We start from the raw sequence: 20,792 nt of genomic DNA on the forward strand, positions 1-20,792 counted from the left end.
GTTGGAGAAAGATAACAAAAAGAAACATGATTGTGCAGAAACAGACAAACCTTTGTGGAAGGCATTTGAAAATGGCATTTCCCCTCCACAGTGTGTTCACAGTGTGGGCAAATTCACTGCTCTGTCGTACTTTCTGAAAATAAAGAACCGTTACATCAAGGTGAATTATTTATAAATCGCGTACTTGCCCAGAAGGGAACAGACTTTTATTATCATAAGGACCCTTCCTTGGTGCTCTTTATCGACGGAATCCAAGACCTTTCTTGAAAGGACACTAGGACATAAAGCCACCTTTTAATGACTCATTGAAATTTCTCACTCCATCCGTTTCGCTAGTGATCATGGGTCCTCAGAGGTCAGTCTTGGTGTCCTTGGATAAAGAGCATGAAGCAAGGGTGGCTGAACCAGAGTTTGAACCCAGATGCTCTTTCCACTAAGCATACACCTTTCCATTAGATACACCTCTTTCCCACCCCAACCAAACAGCTCCAGTGCACTGCTTCCCAGACCATAAACATACTTGTCTATTCTGCTATATAGTCAGTCCTTATATTGCTTTTTTCTTCTGATAGACCAAACTCTTTAAGAACAAGTACTTAGTCTTATCTATTTCTAGATCCCCCACATTACTCAGAAAGTTACTCCATAAATGTTTGTAGAACTGATTTCTATGTGAAGCAGGTGTGCCCCATCACTCTGTTAACATACAGTAGAAAACTAAATCTTTTGAAAAGTTGTAATATGCCACCTAAGAACACTAACAGTTCCTAGAAACTCTCTAACATGCTTAGAAAATGATTTATTATAAATTATCTCCCCCATAAAATGATTGGCTGGCTTATCTTCACCGTCATGATAGCATCTGTAATTAACTGAATAAAAAAAATTATGCCATTAAAAGAAAACCATCCATGATCTTGTTCTAACACCTGCCACTCTAGTATTATATCTGTCACATGGTACTATGATAAAGTTATCTAGAAATGAAAAAGGATACAATTGATAATTCATCAAATTGTGGAGCTTCAGTATTTAAAAAGATGTGTGTTAAAATTAAATTATTTTAAAGATCAAAGAAAACTTTCATCATACTGAGTACTTGATAAGGAACAAATAGGAAGTGTGATGACTCAGGTTTGCCCTGAGGGGATGGGCCATCAGTTGCAAATTGTGGAATTTCCTCTGACATAATGAAAAGATGAGGATGCATAAGTTCTCTAGTGGGGAGATGATATAAAAAGCCACCAGAGCACTCCATAAGGCACAAACTTTCAGAGACAGCAGAGCACACAAGCTTCTAGGACAAGAGCCAGGAACAAACCACCGGAAGGAACCATCTCGCTCTGTGTAAACATGACTTCCAAGCTGGCGGTGGCTCTCTTGGCAGCCTTCCTGCTTTCTGCAGCTCTGTGTGAAGGTAAGCACATCTTTCTGACCTACAGAGTTTTCCTATGTCTAAATGTGATCCTCAGATAGCAAAGCTAGTCTTGATGCTTTGATAACAAGTATCCTTTTTATTCAGAAACAGAATATAATCTTAGCAGTCAATTAATGTTAAATTGAAGATTTAAAAAAACTATATCTATATAACTCTTAGGAAAGTATAAAGTTTGATCAACATAAACATTCTGCTTTTATAATTTATACCATGTAGCATGCATATATTTAACATAAATAAATAATTTACAGTATATCCTATTGAGAACCATGGATACTTATATTATGTATTAATATTGAGTTCAGCAAGGTAACTCAGACAATTCTACTCCATGTAGTATTTCATTGACAAGCCTCAAACTTGTCATTAATTCCTGTCTGGTTTAAAGATACCCTGATTATAGACCAGGTCCATACAACTTATTTATGTATTTCTGTTAATTCTTTCTGAAGGCAATTTCTATGTTGGAGAGTCTTAGCTTGCCTACTAGAAATAACACTGTGGTATCACAGAAGATTATGCAATATTGACCAGACAAAAATACCATGAAGATGTTGATATTGTACAAAAAGAACTCTAACTCTTTATACAGAAAGTCGTTCAATGTTGTCAGTTATGACTGTTTTTAAAAACAAAGAACTAATTGAGGTCAAGGGGTAGGAGAATATCTGGCTTTCAATGTCAGAAATGAGTTTACTAGAAATATGATGCTTTCTACAGTCTCCAAATAATCATATTGGAATTAGAAAGGAAGTAGCTGGCAGAGCTGTGCCTGTTGATAAAATCAATCCTTAATCACTTTTTCCCCCAACAGGTGCAGTTTTGCCAAGGAGTGCTAAAGAACTTAGATGTGAGTGCATAAAGACGTACTCCAAACCTTTCCACCCCAAATTTATCAAAGAACTGAGAGTGATTGAGAGTGGACCACACTGTGCCAATACAGAAATTATGTAAGTACTTTAAAAAAGATTAGATATTTTGTTTTAGCAAACTTATAATTAAGGAATGTGGAAATATTTAGGAAAGTTCTAGGTGTTAGGATTACAGTAGTAAGTGAAACAAAACAAAATAAAAATATTTGTCTACATGGCATTTAAATATGGTAGCTTCTACAACTACTATAAATGTTATTTTGGACTTAGACTTTATGCCTGACTTAAGGAATCATGATTTGAATGGAAAAATTAAATATTAATCTGAACCATTTCTCTCTTATTTCAGTGTAAAACTTTCCGATGGAAGAGAGCTCTGTCTGGACCCCAAGGAACCATGGGTGCAGAGGGTTGTGGAGAAGTTTGTGAAGAGGTAAGTTATATATTTTTTAATTTAAATTCTTCATTTATCCTGAGACATATAGTCCAAAGTCAGCCTATAAATTTCTTTCTGCTGCTAAAAATCTTCATTAGGTATCTGCCTTTTTGGTTAAAATAAAATAACATCAATCGTGAGTTTCTTGTGCTCATGACCGGAAAGACCATATATAGTTTGCCCAGGAAATTCTGGGTTTAAACTTGTGTCCTATACTCTTAGTAAAGTTCCTTGTCACTCCCAGTAGTGTCCTATTTTAGAGGATAAATTCTCTGATCTCCCTATTTATAGTTGAGAATATAGAGCATTTCTAACACATGAATGTCAAAGACTATATTGAGTTTTCAAGAACCCTACTTTCCTTCTTATTAAACATAGTCCATCTTTAAATTTTTAATTTTATTTTAGGGCTGAGAATCAAAATCCATAAAAAAACAATATATTCTCCATGGTATCCAAGAATTCCTCAGTGAAGATGCCAAAGAAACTTCAAGCAAATCTACTTCAACACTTCATGTATTGTGTGGGTCTGTTGTAGGGTTGCCAGATAAAATACAAGATGCCTGGTTAAATTTGAATTTCAGTAAACAATGAATAGGTTTACATTGTACCATGCAATATCTGGAACATACTTATATGTAAAATAATATTTATTTGAATCTACAGCAAACAACAAATAATTTTTAAATATAAGAATTTTCCTAGATATTGCACGGGAGAATATACAAATAGCAAAATTGAGGTCAAGGGCCAACAGAATAGCTGACCTTTAATTTCAGGAATTGAATGGGTTTGCTAGAATGTGATATTTGAAGCATCACATGCAGATGATGGGACAATAAATTTTGCCATAAAGTCAAATTTAGCTGGAAATCCTGGATTTTTTTCTGTTAAATCTGGCAACCCTAGTCTGCTAGCCAGGATCCATAAATCCTTGTTCCACTGTGCCTTAGTTTCTCCTTTATTTCTAAGTGGAAAAAGTATTAGCCACCATCTTACCACACAGGGATGTTGTGAGGACATGTGGAAGCACTTTAAGTTTTTTCATTGTAATATAAATTATTTTCAAGTGTAACTTATTTACCTATTTATTATTTATGTATTTATTTAAGCATCAAATATTTGTGCAAGAATTTGGAAAAATAGAAGATGAAGAATCATTGATTGAATAGTTATAAAGATGTTATAGTAAATTTATTTTATTTTAGATATTAAATGACATTTTATTAGATAAATTTTGATCAGAGTTTTCAGATTAAACAAACAATTGGACATCCAGTTAAATTTTCATTTCAGATAAACAACAAATAATTTTTTAGTATAAGTACATTATTATTTATCTGAAATTTTAATTGAACTATCAATACTAGTTTGATACTCCCGGTCTTGTCATTGCCAACTATGTTATGCAGTGCTGTGCTGAATTACGGAATAATGAGTTAGAACTATTAAAACAGCCAAAACTCCACAGTCAATATTAGTAATTTCTTCCTGGTTGAACTTATTTATTATGTACAAATAGATTCTTATAATATTATTTAAATGATTGCACTTTTTAATACAAGGCTTTAATTTTTAACTTTAAGATGTTTTTTGTGTTCCCCAAATTTTTTCTACTGTTTCTGATTGTACGGAAATATAAATGTAAATATGAAACATTTAAAATATAATTTGTTGTCAAAGTAATCAAGTGTTTGTCTTTTTTTAGTTTTAGCTTATTGGGCTTATTGCGATTCTCTTTGTTTGTATTTAAAATTATACTTTGATTTAGAAAATATAAATGCTTCCCCTTAGCATTTTGTTTACTCTATGGAAAATTACAAACTTTTATTTTTAGAAAACAGAACTCCTTTCCAGAAATGGGTTACAAACAGTAGTGTCCTCACAGAATGTTGGAAATGTTTTCAACTTCCCACTGTATACTATTTTGCTAATAAGTCTGTCTTCAGATTTCGATTAACCAGTTTGTATGTCTGTACGCTTTAGCATAGCTGGACATTTAAAGAGGAAAGAGAGTACATATTATAAGTTGCTTATCAGTAACTGAGAAGTAAAACTGACATGCATGAGGCAAAGAAATTTAAAATATGGTTAAAGGCTAAGCATATTTACAAACAAATCAAACAATACTCTGAGAAGTAAAAACATAATTATTTAACTACAAAATTTCAGTGGATAAATTTTATAACAAATTAGACACAGTTGAAAATACAATTAGAAAACTAGAAAATAGAACCGAAGAACTTTATCTGGAATTCTTATAGGAGAGATAAAGAGGTAGAAATTTGGAAAAAGAAGTCAAAAGGCGTGGAGGATACAGGTGTAAGCTCTCATAGATGTCTAATTGGATTGTCACAAGCAGAAGAGAGAGCAAAGGGTCAGAGACAACATTTGAAATGACAATGGCAAAAATCTTTCTGGAAATGATGAAGAATAACAATCAATGTTTCAAAAAAATCAATGTATCAACATTTACCTTTCTATTCCTACTCAAAAAACAAGGATTTTAGAACTTTTACATTTATGCACCTTCTAGCTCATATGCTATTGTTGCTGGGTATTTTTTTGTTGTTGTTGAGACGGAGTCTCGCTCTGTCACCCAGGCTGGAGTGCAGCGGCTGGATCTCAGCTCACTGCAAGCTCCGCCTCCCGGGTTTACGCCATTCTCCTGCCTCACCCTCCCAAGTAGCTGGGACTACCACCTCGCCCGGCTAGTTTTTTGTATTTTTTTTTAGTAGAGATGGGGTTTCACTGTGTTAGTCAGGATGGTCTCGGTCTCCTGACCTCGTGATCCGCCCGTCTCGGCCTCCCAAAGTGCTGGGATTACAGGCTTGAGCCACTGCGCCCGGCCGTTGCTGGGTATTTTAAGTTCGCTTCTTTTTGAGAGCTCCACAAGTCTGCTTGTATGTAGGTATGTAGATTTACCTGAATATTTACCAATTCATTTGTTTTCCATTCTTTCTTGTATTTTATCCCAGGCCTTTTATACTAGTTTCTTTCGACCACAAAGACATCCTTAGAATTTAGTTTAGTGATGGTCTGCTGAAGACAAATTTTCTCATTGGTTGTCCAAAGAAAGCTTAATTCCAAGTTTGTTTTTGAGAGGTGTTTTTGCTGGCATATGTTCAATTTATTGGAATATTTGTCAATTGTAAACTTCTGTGTACTTAATAAAAGAATGTCAGAAACATATAATGTATACATTCTTATAACTAGAAGGAAGGGGCAACACATAAATAAACCATCTCAATAGAAGACTTAAAATAAACTCTTAGTAATTGATTGTCCAAGCAGACAGAAAGCAACATGAGCTTAGCAAATTTTAACAGCACGTTATTAAGCTTGACCTAACAGATATGTATAAGACACAGTGGATGACAACTTTAGGACACACATTGTTGTGTAAGTACCCATTGATAGGAATGGTTTCATAATTTGAAAAGTATAATGCAAAATAAAAACCTAGGATCCTGTGCTCAAAAATTATTAAAAATGTAATAGTAACAGTTGTGATAGCAAATCAATAACACATGCATGGAACCCTTCTGAACATGAGCCCTGTACAAGTATACAGGTCACACACCCATGAAGCAGACCCTGCCCATAGAATATTTATGAAATTTAATCACATTCTGAGGCATAAAACAAGTCTCAACGAAATTCAAAGAATTGATATTATATAGACCACATCATCAAAATATTTTTCAATTAATTTAGAATTCAACCACAAAAATATAAGTACTAAAAAGCCCATATGATTGGAAAACAGTAAACACTTCTAAATAAATTGTCTGTGTAAAGAAAATCAGAATGAAAATTCAAAAATTTTTAGAATATAATTATGTAATTACTGCGTGTCAAAACGTGTGTGCCGTAGATAGAGTAATGGCATTCCAAAAGGTGTTCATGTTCTAACCCATGACATCTTTGAATATATTACCTTACACAGCCAGAGACTTTGCAGGTATGATTATGTAAAAGATTCCAAGATTGGAGATTATCCAGGAGTATCTGTGTGGGCCTGATGTAATTGATATAATCATAAGATTCTTTCTAAGAGGAAGGCAGGATGGTCAGACACAGAGAAAGAGATGCTATCATGGAGAGAAAAGAAGTGCTACAGGGAAAAGCCCAGGAGTCAAGGAATACAGGTGCCTTTAGAAGCTGGAAAGGCAAGGAAATGGATTCTCTCCTAGAGGCTCCAGAAGGAAAATAGCATATCTACACTTTGGATTGAGAACTTCTGACCTTCAGAATCCTAAGATTTGTAATAATAAATTGGTGCTGTTTTATGCCACAAAGTTTATGGGATTAGTAGCAATAGAAAACATAAACTGTTTTATGAAATTAATTTAATATTTCTAGTAAGTATCTTATACTTACAACTGTAATGCTTATATTAGAAAAAAAGAATAAGTATAGTAAAATAATAAAAACAGAAAAGTAATAAAGAAATGAGCAAACCATTAATAAATCAACAGAGGATTTACACAAGTTGGTTGTTTTGAAAGATTAATAAAATTGATAAAATTGAATTGAAAATAAAAGAAACTACAATTAACGGCACTAAATTTGAAAACAGATTAATGGACATATTTCTACAATACTGTATTTCCAAATCTAACTCAAAAGTTAAAAAAAATCTATAGAATTCAATAACAATCAAGGACATATCAATTAATATTAAAAATATTTCTACTAACAAAAAAAGTCACACAATTTTATCAAAACTCATTCATAAAAACACATTATAAAAATTGTTAAAGAACACAGTATTAACAAGATAAAAACAACATTTAAAAATTGTAATACATCATAACGAAGAAATGCAACTTGATTAACTGAATACAACTTAAATAACTGAAGATCAATTAATGAAATTCACTATACTAAGGTAGTAAAGGAGAAAAAACTTGATCATCTCAATGGATTCAGAAACAACCCAGGATATGACTTAACATCCAATCATTTTAAAGAAAAAAAACCTCTTGGAATGACAGGAAACTATTTTAACCTATAAAAGCTACAGTAAAGCAAACAAAAGTCACAGCATACTCAAGACTTAAGGGATAATTTAAAAATAGTAATATATACAATTGAAACAAAACAGGTTTCCATTATCATCACTTCCATTCAATTTTTTATTGAAAGTTCTGGGCAATGCAGGGAGATAGGAACAAAGATATTAAAAAGTAATAATTGGGAAAGAAAAAAATAAAAGGTAGAACTCAAAAGACTATATAAAGATAATTGATTAACTTTTAAAAATTTTGCTGAGTATGAAAACAATTTATAAAAACCAATTGCTTCTCTGTACACCAGGAACAATTAGAAAAGGCAGCTAAAAGCATACTATATAAATTAGCACCATCATTTAAATCAACAGTAAATAAATCTAACAAAGCTGTGTAAGAAATGCATGAAGAACATTATTATACTTTATTAAACCCCCAAGATTGGAGATCATCCTATAAAAACCCTAGAAGACAACTTAGGCAATACCATCATGGACATAGAAATGGGCAAAGATTTCATGACAAAACTACCAAAAGCAATCTCAACAAAAGTAAACATTGACAAATGATATCTAATTAAACTTAAGAGCTTCTGTGCAGCAAGACAAATTATCAACAGAGTAGACAGACAACCTAGGGGATGAGAGAAAATATTTGCAAAATATGCATCTGACAAAGGTCTAATATCCAGTATCCATAAGGAACTTAAACAAATTTACGAGAAAAAAAAAAAAAAAAAACAACTCCATTAAAAAATGGGTAAAGAACATGAACAGATTGTTTTCAAAGAAGATATACTTGTGGCCAACAAGCATACAGAAGGAACATCAACATCACTGATCATTAGAGAAATGCAAATCACAAACAAAATGAGATACCATCTCACACCAGTCAGAATGGCTATCATTAAAAAAATCAAAAAACAGATGCTGATGACATTGTGGATTAAAAATGATGCTTATATACTGTTGGTGGGACTGTAAATTAGTTTAATCATTGTGAAAAAAAGTATGGCAATTCCTTGAAGAGCTAAAAGCGGAACTACCATTTGACCCAGAAATCTCATTACTGTATATATACCCAGAGTAATATAAATCGTTCTACCGTGAAAACACATGCATGTATATATTCATTGCAGCACTATTCACAATAGCAAAGACATGGACTCAGCCTAAATGCCCATCAAAGATAGATTGGATAAAGAAAATATGCTACATGTACATGACATAATACTATGCACCCATAAAATAGAACAAGATTATATCTTTTGCAGGAACGTGGATGGAACTGGAGGCTACTATCCTCAGCAAACTAACGAAGAAATGGGAAACCGAACTCTGCAGGTTCTTGCTTATATGTGGAAGCTAAATTATGAGAACCCATGAACACAAAGAAGGGAACAACAGATATGGGGTCTACTTGAGGGTGGAGGGTGGGAGGAGAGAGAGGAGCAGAAAAGGTAATTATTAGATACTGGGCTTAATACTTGGGTGGTGAAATAATCTGTATAATAAACCCCTGTGACAGGAGTTCACCTGTGTAACAAACCTGCCCATGTACCCTGGAACCTAAAATAAAAGTAAAAAAAAAAAAAAAAGTCATCAAAGGAGACCTAAAAATAAGATAAATATAACATGTTGCATGAATTGGAAATAAATCTTGTAAAACAGGTGTCACTTATTTCCCAATTAATTTATAGATCCAATGCAGTTCTAATATAATTTCCAAAATCTGTGTAACTTGTCAAGATGATTTTAAAATCTGTCTTGAAGTGAAAGGTTCAGGAATATCTGAGACATCTTTGAAGAAGAACAAGTTGAGACATACTCTTATTAAAGCATTGGGGTCTCATTCCCAGTAGCCTTTAGAGAAAATTAGAGCTGTTGGCCTTGATGGAAAGAGTTAGACTAGGTGGCTTATTTAATTGATTCAAAGTCAATCAATCTATGTGAAAACTCTGGTATTAGTAAGATATCTATAGACTGCAAGGAAGACATAGGCTGGGATACTTTCATTAGTCAGGTTTGTAAATTCCAGATGATCTGAAGTCACAAAGGGTTCCCTTTTTCTTTTGTATTTAGAAAATATGCTCTAGGACATTTAGAGTGAGGAAGAGTCTTCTCTTATTTTCTCACTAGTTAGTTCACATTGCAACCTTCTTTTCCTACGTCATTTAGCTTCTTACAATTGCTCTGGGTACCTATAGTTGCTATTATCTCTCTGGTCTCTTTTGTAATTCCTAGTGCATATTAACATATAGGTATTCAGCATAATAGAATCAATGCAAGATTTATAAGTGATGCACCAGCAGGAACCAACTGAAAATTCTACCTAGTGTTCACTGTTTAGAAACAACTTCATCGTTTCCCTTTAGAGGAGGATTTTTTCCTGCTTATATTTCTTCTCACGCTATGTTGTGGGGCTTCTTTTTCCTCAGACTGCTGCCTAAACTTCATTTCTGTATTCTCCCCTTCAAATTCAAGATCCCTTGTCCCACTCCCATTTTTCAGTTTCTCATCCTATGTATCTCATTGATAAGTAAATAAAACAGATAGAAATAAGTAAGTTTAATAAAATGTTGCTAGGAGATGTACCAAAGTTCTTTGCGTGAAAGTTGATTATATGAATTGGAGCATTTTTGTCACTCAACTAAAACAGAGTCCAGAGGGCAGGGAGGGGGCAGGGGAGGGGGAAAGCACTCAGCACAAAACATTGCTCAAAAGATGTAATTCTCTGCAAACTGGGCAGCTAAAGCTGCCTGCTGTAACCGGAAACCAGTTTGATCTAACAACTGCAGAAGCCTGCTGAAACTCTCCGACTAGTTTTGCCCACTGCTGTCATTTACCTATCAGAGTTTGCCAGAACCTTAAAATCTTACCAGTCCTTATGAAATTTCTCAAAGAGCAATACGTAACATTTTCCCATTTCACAAAATCTTGAATCTTCTCCTTGTTATCCAGAAAGCACACTTTCACTTGTACTAAAGAGTATGCCTCCCCAATCTATAGATTTAAATAATAATAATAATAAATAAAGCTCTACTCCTTTCCCTCTACAGATCTCATGATCTTTTTTTAACATTTGGAAGCAGGCAAGCAGAGCTTATCTAATCTAACTAGCCTAGACTTCCAGGAGAACATCTAGAATCTGAACCATGAGTAGGAGTTAGCAACACAAAGGGAAGAAGGATGTGTAGGAAAGAAATCTAGACAGTGAGAAAAAGCAATCTGTACGCAAGAGCTTGACATGATTTAAGAAATGAAAGAATTTCAGTATGACTACGGTTTGGCATGAAACAGAACAAGTGCTAACAGCTAAAGCTAAGACAATAGACAATACATTGCTCTTAAGGGCTTAGAGTTAGAATGGAAAACTTTTAGTGCATTCCAATTTGCCTTGTTTTAGGTTGTGAGCACTACATGCCATTCTTCCCCGAGGTGTTTCCAAATGGAAGTGGGAGCCCACAAAAGTAACCAAAAGTGTTTAATATTAGAAACTTCTTGGTTCCATTTGGAGATTGAATCAAAGAACTAACTTCTGACTCTAAACAAAACCTCTTAATGTGAGGTTTTAACATCATATTAATATCATCAGTATCCAACCCTAAAAGCAAAGTGAAAATATCTGTACCAATTCGGTGTATCTTAATAATGAATACTTTTAAGCACTACCTCTCAATTCCATCTTTAACACCTTTGAAATATGCCAGATGATTTCTTTACTCTCTCATCTATATCGTCAGTGTCTACAAGACAGTGAAGTATTCCATCTAAAAGTCAATCAAGTAGGTCAAATTGAAAATGTAGCATTATGTAAACAAGCCAAAAAAAGGAAAAAAGAAAAAGAAAAAGAGAGGGAGAATGTGAGCATATGAGTTAAAGAGAAGGAAAAGTCAAGCAATTTGCTGAATTAAATTTTTTTCCTTTATTTTTCTTCAATGATAGTACTAATGGACATAGATAGTTGTATATGTATACAAATGTGCATTTATTTGTATAGATTCAGCCTTAGAAACAAACTACATGAAAGATATTATCACATACCTTTAATCCATTTGTGTGATCTTCAAATTACATGCCTAATTTTACTGAATAGAAGCATGACTTTAAATATACAGAAACACACAAAATAAAAATATATATAAAGATAATAAAGTGTTCACCCTAAAATTTCATTACATGTAAAATGCCATAATACATATGCTGTACATACAACATACAAAATCAAGAATTTTCATAAATGCCATATTTTGCTAGAAATGCATCCAGAAATAGATTCATCAGTTGAAGCACCTAAGCAAAAATATTTTATTTTCAAGATTTTGTTAAATAAGTAATTATTTTTTACTACTATACATGTATTTTTACATTCAGTTTATATTTCAAAACTTGAGAAGGATAAAAAATTATTTTGCTTTTGGCTTGTGATAATAATACAGCAAGTGAAAATTGCTCAAGAATGTACTAAATCTGCAATAGCAACAAAAAGTCTGAGAAACCAGCCACTTCTCCATTACTCACTTTAAAAGACATTCAGATAGCAATTGCTTCAAGTTTGGTAACCATCAGTTGAGTTTGCTGAAAACACAGAAAACAAATAGAAACTTTTCCAATGCATCAGAGTAAGTCGACAATTCCATCTCACAAGATTTTCAAAAGAGAAAATCAAGAATCCTCCAAATGATTACTTAAGTAAAGAATCCAGCTCTTACAATGAATGGAGAAAGAGGGATTTCTATGTACTTTGCATTCCATAAAAATTAAATTAAATAGATACACAAAGGTATCTCTTGATGAAAAACAAAGATATGAAAACATTCACGCAAGTTTCCACTCAAAGTTTGTTTCAGATGTATCTAGATGAATGTTCTAATAACTTTGTAAAAGATTACAGTGCAAGAGATGAGAATAAACTTAATGTATCAAGCAATTCTATTTCATAGGGGATAGTTTACCTTACATTTTAATCATGTTATGATTAAATAACTATCTAAATAGTGGACTCACTAATTAGATCCTAATTTAATTTGCCATTCACTGCACACTACTTTGCCTTTACACTTACGTTTTTAGTGTTCCTCTAAATGAAGCATCTATGGGGAAAATATTCTATAAGTAGATACTTCTTCCTAGATTTATTTTTTCTATATGTTTCCAAAGGTACCTACCATGCCTCTTACGGGAATTCCATTTTGAAGCCTGTTATAAAAGAGACGACTCATTTCTAGTCACCTCTCTGGAGGTCTCTAGCAGCTCTGCTGTAACATAGGCGAATCATCCTCCTCCCCAACTTGTTTTATTTTCCTTAGTATGTGCTAGTCATGTTTTGTGAAAAACTCATTCCTAAACTTTCCTGTTTAGCAAACAAGAAATATTTTGTTATTATTGATCTCACTGAAAAATTTCTGAATATTTAAAAAATATTATATTACAAGATCCTTTTGTAAAGCTTGAATGAGCCTTAGAGTTTGTCAAGGACATTTGTAAAATATAAGGCTTTATTGTGAAGAGAGAGGAAAATATCAGTATTTTCTTTCTTTTTCTATCTTCCTGACCCATCTTATCCATCTTACCTTGTGGGTTAGTTTTAGAGGCTTCTGTGTAGCTATGAAAAGGACTATGACTTCTACTTCTAAGTGCCTTTTCTAGCACTAAATTTCTTCCCAAAATAACTTTTCTAATCTCCTAGTTAACTAAAATTGTCTCATTTTTCCTGATCTCAAAATGGAGAGAAGAGTTAGTAGTAATATGTACTGAGTAAAATTTGTTATATCTTTCACACGTAATGTCACATAGATTCTATACAAGCTGTTTGTATGTGTTTCAATCTATATCCTTCCCATTATCTAAATCTTTTAAAACTATGTTTATTCATATATTTTTAATTGACATATTGAACTGTATGTATTTACCGTGCACATTGTGATGGGTTTTTTGACCCCTCACTTTACAATGAGAAAAAATACATGACTCCGATTTTAAATGTGGTATACTCCATGTGGTATGTTTTGGGAATAGAATAAATGCCATTTTTATACTTGACTTACATATAACATAGTACATTAGCTTTTAAAGATTTAACTGTTGAATATTTGACTCCTGAAAAATCTATGGCATGTAAAGATATTATGGGTTCACAATTCTGATGCTGCTATACATGTATTCTAAACATTTTAATTCAACAATTGATGGCTAATGGTAGGAGCCAGGTTTCTCACTGTTACTCTAAGAGTTTTCAGATAAGCAAGGAGGGGAAGATAAAATGATTTGAGTAATGAATTAGAGTTGGAGACATCAGTATGAATTCATGGTTAGCTTTATATAGATACAAATGGATATATACAGAAATATTTATAGACATGTGTATATAATTGGGTTAGTATGCACACATATATTTCTTTCCCTAGTTATCTGAGAGGGCTTAGAAGTAATAGCAATCCAGGAGCAACAAGCACAACTAGAACTCAAATCTTGGTTTCTAAAATCATTTTCCAATGAAATTAATGAATGAATGAATAAATGAGGGGCCTTTGAAGAAATGAGTGTAGCTGAGTGTAGGACCGAGGCAAGAAATCTACAAGATGATCCATGAGCATCTTCTAGTGCCAGAAAATAAGGGAGTGTTCCATCCCCACTAAAAAATTGATAATGGTATGTCAAAGAGGACCAGGAGCTAACTGAAAGCCAGAATGATGGCCAAAGCTGGAACAACTTGAGAACAAAATGAAGTAGTATATTATAACCCAAAATATAAATATTATAACCCAAAATATAAATATCCATGAGTCCAAATGGATCTAAATAAATGATTGAATAAATAGCTATGAAGAGACTAAAATTTACAGTCTCATTTACCATGCAAAATAATTCCAAATAATTTCTGTAATATGCTCCCTTTAGGAAGTGGAGCATAACTATGCACTTCAGAAGTATGGGCTGAGCCTAGTGACTTAATTCCAATGACTATGGTATGGAAAGGGAATGAGGAAGAGTAGTTTTATAGTAGAGAAACCTGAAAAATACCGCCTGGCCATGTGATCAAAGTCAACATCATAAATGATAAACCATGTTGATATTACGTATGATGTGATGAAAATGGTACTTGACCCCTGGGTTTTACTCCCAAAAACACATGGCTCCAGTTTAATCATGAAGAAAACATCAGATAAATTTCAATGGAGAGGTATTCTACAAAATACCGAGCCCTGCTCCTCAAAACTGTCAAGGTCATCTAATACAAGGAAATTCTGAGAAACTGTTACAACTAAGAGGAGCCTAAGGAGACATGACAACTTAAGGTAATGTGGCATCCTGGATTGATCCTAGACCATAAAAAAGATATTCGGTAAAACTATGAAAATCTATGTATGGACTTCAACTAATAATAATGTATCAATATTGATTCATTAGTTGTAACAAATTTACCCTACTAATGTAAATGTGAGTAATAGTAGAAACTGGGTGGAGGTATATAGAAACTGTAATAATTTCTCAGTTTTTTCTGTAAATCTAAAACTGTTCTTTTAAAAAGTCTACTCTTATAAAAAAGTGGGCATATGAGACAAAAAAAATGACAGTGTGTAGTAATTTGCAAGTTTCTGCTATAACAATAGCACTGGTACGTACACAGGCTATGAAGATGATGCGGGGGGAGCATGGTAGTGACAGTGCCAAACTTACCATCAAGTACATTGGTACAGCTTTGTCTCCCCTTCCTTGAGATCCGCTACTAGAGTATGCTGGTCTTTGAGAACTTGTCCAATCTCTGGATCTATTTTTTAAAAAATGTCAAAGGTCCATCCACCATAATAGTATAATCTTATTCAGGAACCAAGCATATTAGAAAAAAATACGTAGCAGCTCATGACCATCAGCAGAAGGTGGTAGAGATTGTGGTGAACTGGACAACATATGGTCTGCTTTGTCTCCTAACAATACAGAATATCTTACAACATAGAACTTGGCAAGCCAAATTCTGTTGAATGCCAGTTTGGACCACCATCCTCCTAAGAGGAATTTTATTTTATCTGCTATAGTAAACTCTGACACCACAGGTATTCCACTTTTAATTAAGTTCATGGTTCCATTTATGGCTACTTTCCTTCAATTAGGGTTGGATAATCAATGTTGGACCATATGTATCATATGCCACGTTTTAGTTTTCTTGTATCTGGGATGGTGGAGAGTTGGAAAATACAAAAATGCTATTTGATAAATACGATTCGAAAGCTAAACTGTTCTTCAGTTTTACATTATGAAATGCAACAAAACAGACACTAAAAGAATCAAGGGAATAAATTGTTCGTCACGGCCTCATTTCTACTTCGTTCCTCCAGCTACCTGTAATTGGCTTAACAGGTGGGCTAAGCTTGAGTTTTAGTCTGACTAAGTTCTTGAGGTAACAGTGGCAGAATAAATAAAACGATAAACACTGAATCAGACGCCCTCAGAACCAGGTTGCACCAACCCAGTCAGTGGCCTGCTGAGCTTCCGGAACCTTACAACATTTTCTTGCCTTGCACTCTGTTTTGGCAACCCAAACTTCTCACTATTTCTTGTTTCCTCTTAACTACATGCCTCAATGTATTCTTTAGATGTGATAACCGGGCTTGAGTTTCTGGTGTTGACCCTTGGCTCCTCTCCTTGACTGTTAGCTGTGCTTGCCCGTTGCACTGTGTTTGCCTCTGACTGTTCAGAATGATCTCCAGTCTATTTCTAAAATAACCTCAAGATCTTCTATTCAGCCCTGAAAACAAGAAACTTGGCATCCTGAGTCGCAGATATTCCAGAAGGGTTATATGTTGAATACACATAGGAGAGGTATATTGAAGGGAATTTGGGTAAGCGAAAGTGGATTCTCAATTTGAGGAGCATAAGCCTGAATTCAAGCCTACCCTATCCATGTTTCTTTACCCTTCTTTATCCATGTTAGAAAATATTTATATAATTTTAAAGTTCTCTGTCTATCTTTCTATCTATCTGTCATCGCCTGCATTCCCTATTGTTTTAAAACTTTCTAAAAATACTATAGTAAAATATACATAACAGCATTTATGATTTTAATGATTTTTAGGTTTATAGTTTAGTGGGCATTAAGTATATTCACATTGTTGTGCAACTATCACCACTAACCATCTCTAGAACTTTATCTTCCCAAATTGAAACTCTGTATCCATTAGACAGTAACTGTTTACCCCCTTCTTTCCGAGCCCCTGACAACTACCATTCTATTTCTCTGTAGGTATGAATTTGAGTGCTTTAGATACTTAATAAAGTGGAATGGTATAATATTTGTCCTTTTGTGACTAGCATATTCCACCTTGCATAATGTCTTCAAGGTTTATTCATATTGTAGTTTGTGTCTGAATTTCCTGCCTTATTAAGGCTGAATAATACTGCACTGTATATATATATATATATAAAACAACCCAAATGTTCATTGATGGATGAATAGTTAGACAATATATGGTGTGTGTGTGTATGTGTGTATACATATATATAGTATATGTGTATATATATGGTATATGTGTATATGGTGTGTGTGTATGTATATGTGTGTATATATAGATATACATACACACACACCATATATATGGCGTATAAATATATATACCATACATGGTTTATAAATATATATAACATATATACACCATATATATACACACACATATATATCCACACACACATATATATATACACACATATGTACACACACACACCCCATGTGTTGTCTATTTATCTATCGATGAACATTTGGGTTGTTTTCACCTTTTGGCTATTGTGAATAATGCTGCTGTAATCATTGGTGTCCAAATGTCTGTTTCAGTCTCCAATTTCAATTATGTTGGGTGTACACCTAGAAGTGAAATTACTAGTTTATATGGTAATTCTTTTTTTTTTTCGAGGAACTATCATACTTTTCCACAGATGCTGCATCATTTTACATTCCCACCAGCAATGCACAAGAGTTCCAATTTCTCCCTCCACATTGTCACCAACACTTGTTATTTTCTGAATTTGTATTTGTTTGTTTTGTTTATTACTTTGTTTTCTAATAGGCATCCTAAGGATATTAAAGTGTTATCTCAAGGCAGTTTTAATTTGAATTTCCATAACGCTTAATGATGTTGGGGCATCTTTACTGTTTATATTGATCATCTGTATACCTTCTTTGGAGAAATATCTATCTATGTCTTTTGCCCATTTAAAAAACATCAGATTGTTTCTATTGTTGTTAAGTTGTAGGAGTTTTTAATATATTTTGGATAATAACCACTTATCAGATGCATGATTTGAAAATATTTTCTTCTATTCCATAGGTTGCTGTGATAGTGTCCTTTGATGCACAAAAGTATTATATAAATTTACTCTGTTGATAGTGTTCTTTGATGCACAAAAGTATTTAATTTGGATAAAGTCCAATTCATCCTTTTTTTTTTCTTTTTGTTGTCTGTGATTTTGGTGCCATATGTGTTAAAACTTTTGTAATATTAGATCTTTCTCCAACATGATGTGCAGAATTTATACTATCTTATGTTCTAGACTTTAAGCAAAATGTATTTTTATGAGGATTAAAATATTGAGAAGCAAAATGCAAGGAGTTCCAGGATCCATCTGGGGATTGTTCCCTTGCTCGTGGGTGCTTGCTGTACGATCCAAGTACCAGTAGCTCATAAGAAAAAGACACAATTACTAAACAGCCCTCTGAGGAAATGCAAAGTTCTCTCTCTCTCCTGAAATTCCCCTGCCAGGAATTACTGGATATGGATTGTTATGGAAAGAAGGATAGTATGGTTAAAAATATTGCTATAAAAAGAATTTTATTTTATATAAAAATTCAAAAATATTACCATTCTGAATGGGCTTGGAATGTATCATTTCCTAACTCCATGGTGCCAGCCATCATGAGACCTTTAAATTCTCCCAAAATTCTGTATTGTTGACCAGTTTTTGTCCTTCTAAAAGGATGGAAATTTCTCTGAAAATCTAAGGAGGCCACAGCCACTGGGGGTTTATGCTGCTTATAGCAACAAGAGTTATTTTTTGTTTTTAATTTTCCTGTAAAAATAGTAAGTAAATAATGCCAGATATCATATGCAAACACTGAATTAATGCAAAGAGCTAGTGACAAAGATGCTTTACATATAAATTTTTCTTACTTTCAGTGCCTGTAAATATTTACTCTTCTAAAAGGTAGTAATGCCTTTGTCACTAAGTCTGGTTCCAAAATCAGCCCCCTCTCTATTACACCACAGAATCTTGCTAGAATCATTCAAATCAATTTCATAGGAATTCATCAACAAACATTTATTAATCTCTGTGCTGGAAACTTCAGGCAAATGCATCTTTTTGGGATTTTGCCAATAACTGAATCACGAAAATACAAACTTGGAACTCAGAAAGTTACAAATCATTTGTGTCTCACTTGGGAAGAGTGACATGTGTTAGACTGATAACATAGTTCTTCCTACATGGTTGTGAAAATTCTCTCCAGGCACATAGCCTGCGTCTACTCCAGTAATAAAGGTAATTGTTTGGAAAAACCTGTTGAGACCAATGCAGAGTTTAGTCTGTAATAATTTGACTAATTGCATATATTATAGCCCTGGGTCTTGAAACTAAGTTGTACTGCCATGAGAAACACCTACACTTCCCCAATTTTTAACTTTTCTTTACTTTTCTTTTCTCCTTCCTTCCTTCCTTCCTTCCTTCCTTCCTTCCTTCCTTCCTTCCTTCCTTCCTTCCTTCCTTCCTTCCTTCCTTCCTTCCTTTCTTTCTTTCTTTCTTTTCTTTCTTTCTTTCTTTTTTCTTTCTTTCTTTCTTTCTTTCTTTCTTTCTTTCTTTCTTTCTTTCTTTCTTTCTTTCTTTCTTTCTTTCTTTCTTTCTTTCTTTCTTTCTTTCTTTCTTTCTTTCTTTCTTTCTTGTTTTTTTCTGGCTGTTTCTGGCCAAAATGCAGAATTTGCATTTGCCAATCTGAAATCAAATCATACAGAATTAGAAATCAGTTGGATGCTAAGAAAAAGCAGAACTGGGACACTTTATGAGATTTCTAAAACTCATTTCTGAAACTCTTTAAATTCTGTAGATAAAATTCCAGTGCAAAGGATGATAGTGTTATCCATGCTTCCAGGTTCTATTGCTATCCAATTTAAGAAATTAAAGTGAATTTCAGTCCTTTTGAAAACAAAGCGGGATGCATTTACTGTACACATGGCTAATTTTACACTCTGATAGCAAAAAACTCAAGCAGCTTGATTGGAAAGAGAAACCACTTGTAAAAACCAACAGTGTTGGGAACCACCTGGATGATCCTCTTGTCTTAGTAAGCCTGAGGGCAAAAGAGTAGGATCAATACAGCATTTCTGCTACCCTGTTTGGTAACTACTAAACTATTATCCTCTTTATTTATTTATGCTATTATAATACTTGTGACTCAAAGAAAGTGTAGAACTTAATTAAAGAGAAAAATTAGAATCAACAACAATCACTTTCCATGGTATAATGCTTCAGAAACAAAGGCATTAGAAATCCATCTGCTATGGTTTCAATAATTGTCCCCTCTAAAACTTATGTTGGGCCAGGCCTGGTGGCTCATGCCTGTAATCCCAGCACTTTGGGAGGTGGAGGAGGGAGGAACACCTGAGGTCAGGAGTTCGAGACCAGCCTGACCAACATGGTGAAACCCTACCTCTACTAAAAATACAAAAATTAGCCGGGCGTGGTGGCAGGCACCTGTAATCCCAGCTACTTGGGAGGCTGAGACAGGAGAATCGCTTGAACCTGGGAGGTGGAGGTTGTAGTCAGTCGAACTCACGCCACTCCAGCCTGGGTGACGAAGCGAGACTCCATCTTAAAAAAAAAAAAAAAAAAAAAGGAAGCGATTGGGTAATGAGAGTTCTGGCCTTATGAATGGATTAATCCACTCATGAATTAATGGATTAATCCACTCATGAATTAATGGATTGACTAATGGGTTAATGGATTAATTGGTTATTATAGGACTGGGACTGGCGGCTTTAGAAGATGAGCAAG

The 20,792-nt window shown here is 33.9% G+C and overlaps 1 protein-coding gene across 1 annotated transcript; it reads left to right on the top strand.

Annotated features, from left to right (window-relative positions):
• Nucleotides 1-1,200: 1,200 nt before the first annotated feature.
• On the top strand, nt 1,201-4,432 carry CXCL8 (C-X-C motif chemokine ligand 8). Its single transcript, XM_050790976.1, has 4 exons — nt 1,201-1,417; nt 2,253-2,388; nt 2,660-2,743; nt 3,155-4,432. The coding sequence occupies exons 1-4, from the start codon at nt 1,354-1,356 to the stop codon at nt 3,174-3,176; spliced, it is 306 nt and encodes a 101-aa protein (XP_050646933.1). The 5' UTR covers nt 1,201-1,353; the 3' UTR covers nt 3,177-4,432.
• Nucleotides 4,433-20,792: the final 16,360 nt, after the last annotated feature.

The sequence above is a fragment of the Macaca thibetana genome, chromosome 5, assembly GCF_024542745.1.
Source record: "Macaca thibetana thibetana isolate TM-01 chromosome 5, ASM2454274v1, whole genome shotgun sequence".
Lineage (NCBI taxonomy): Eukaryota > Metazoa > Chordata > Mammalia > Primates > Cercopithecidae > Macaca > Macaca thibetana.

What these genes read in the sequence shown, in the direction of transcription:
- CXCL8 (XM_050790976.1), top strand. Translation starts at nt 1,354, where the DNA reads ATGACTTCCAAGCTGGCGGTGGCTCTCTTGGCAGCCTTCCTGCTTTCT. An exon ending in TTCTGCAGCTCTGTGTGAAG is followed by an intron (nt 1,418 to 2,252) that starts GTAAGCACATCT and finishes TTCCCCCAACAG; the next exon opens with GTGCAGTTTTGCCAAGGAGT. An exon ending in TGTGCCAATACAGAAATTAT is followed by an intron (nt 2,389 to 2,659) that starts GTAAGTACTTTA and finishes CTCTTATTTCAG; the next exon opens with TGTAAAACTTTCCGATGGAA.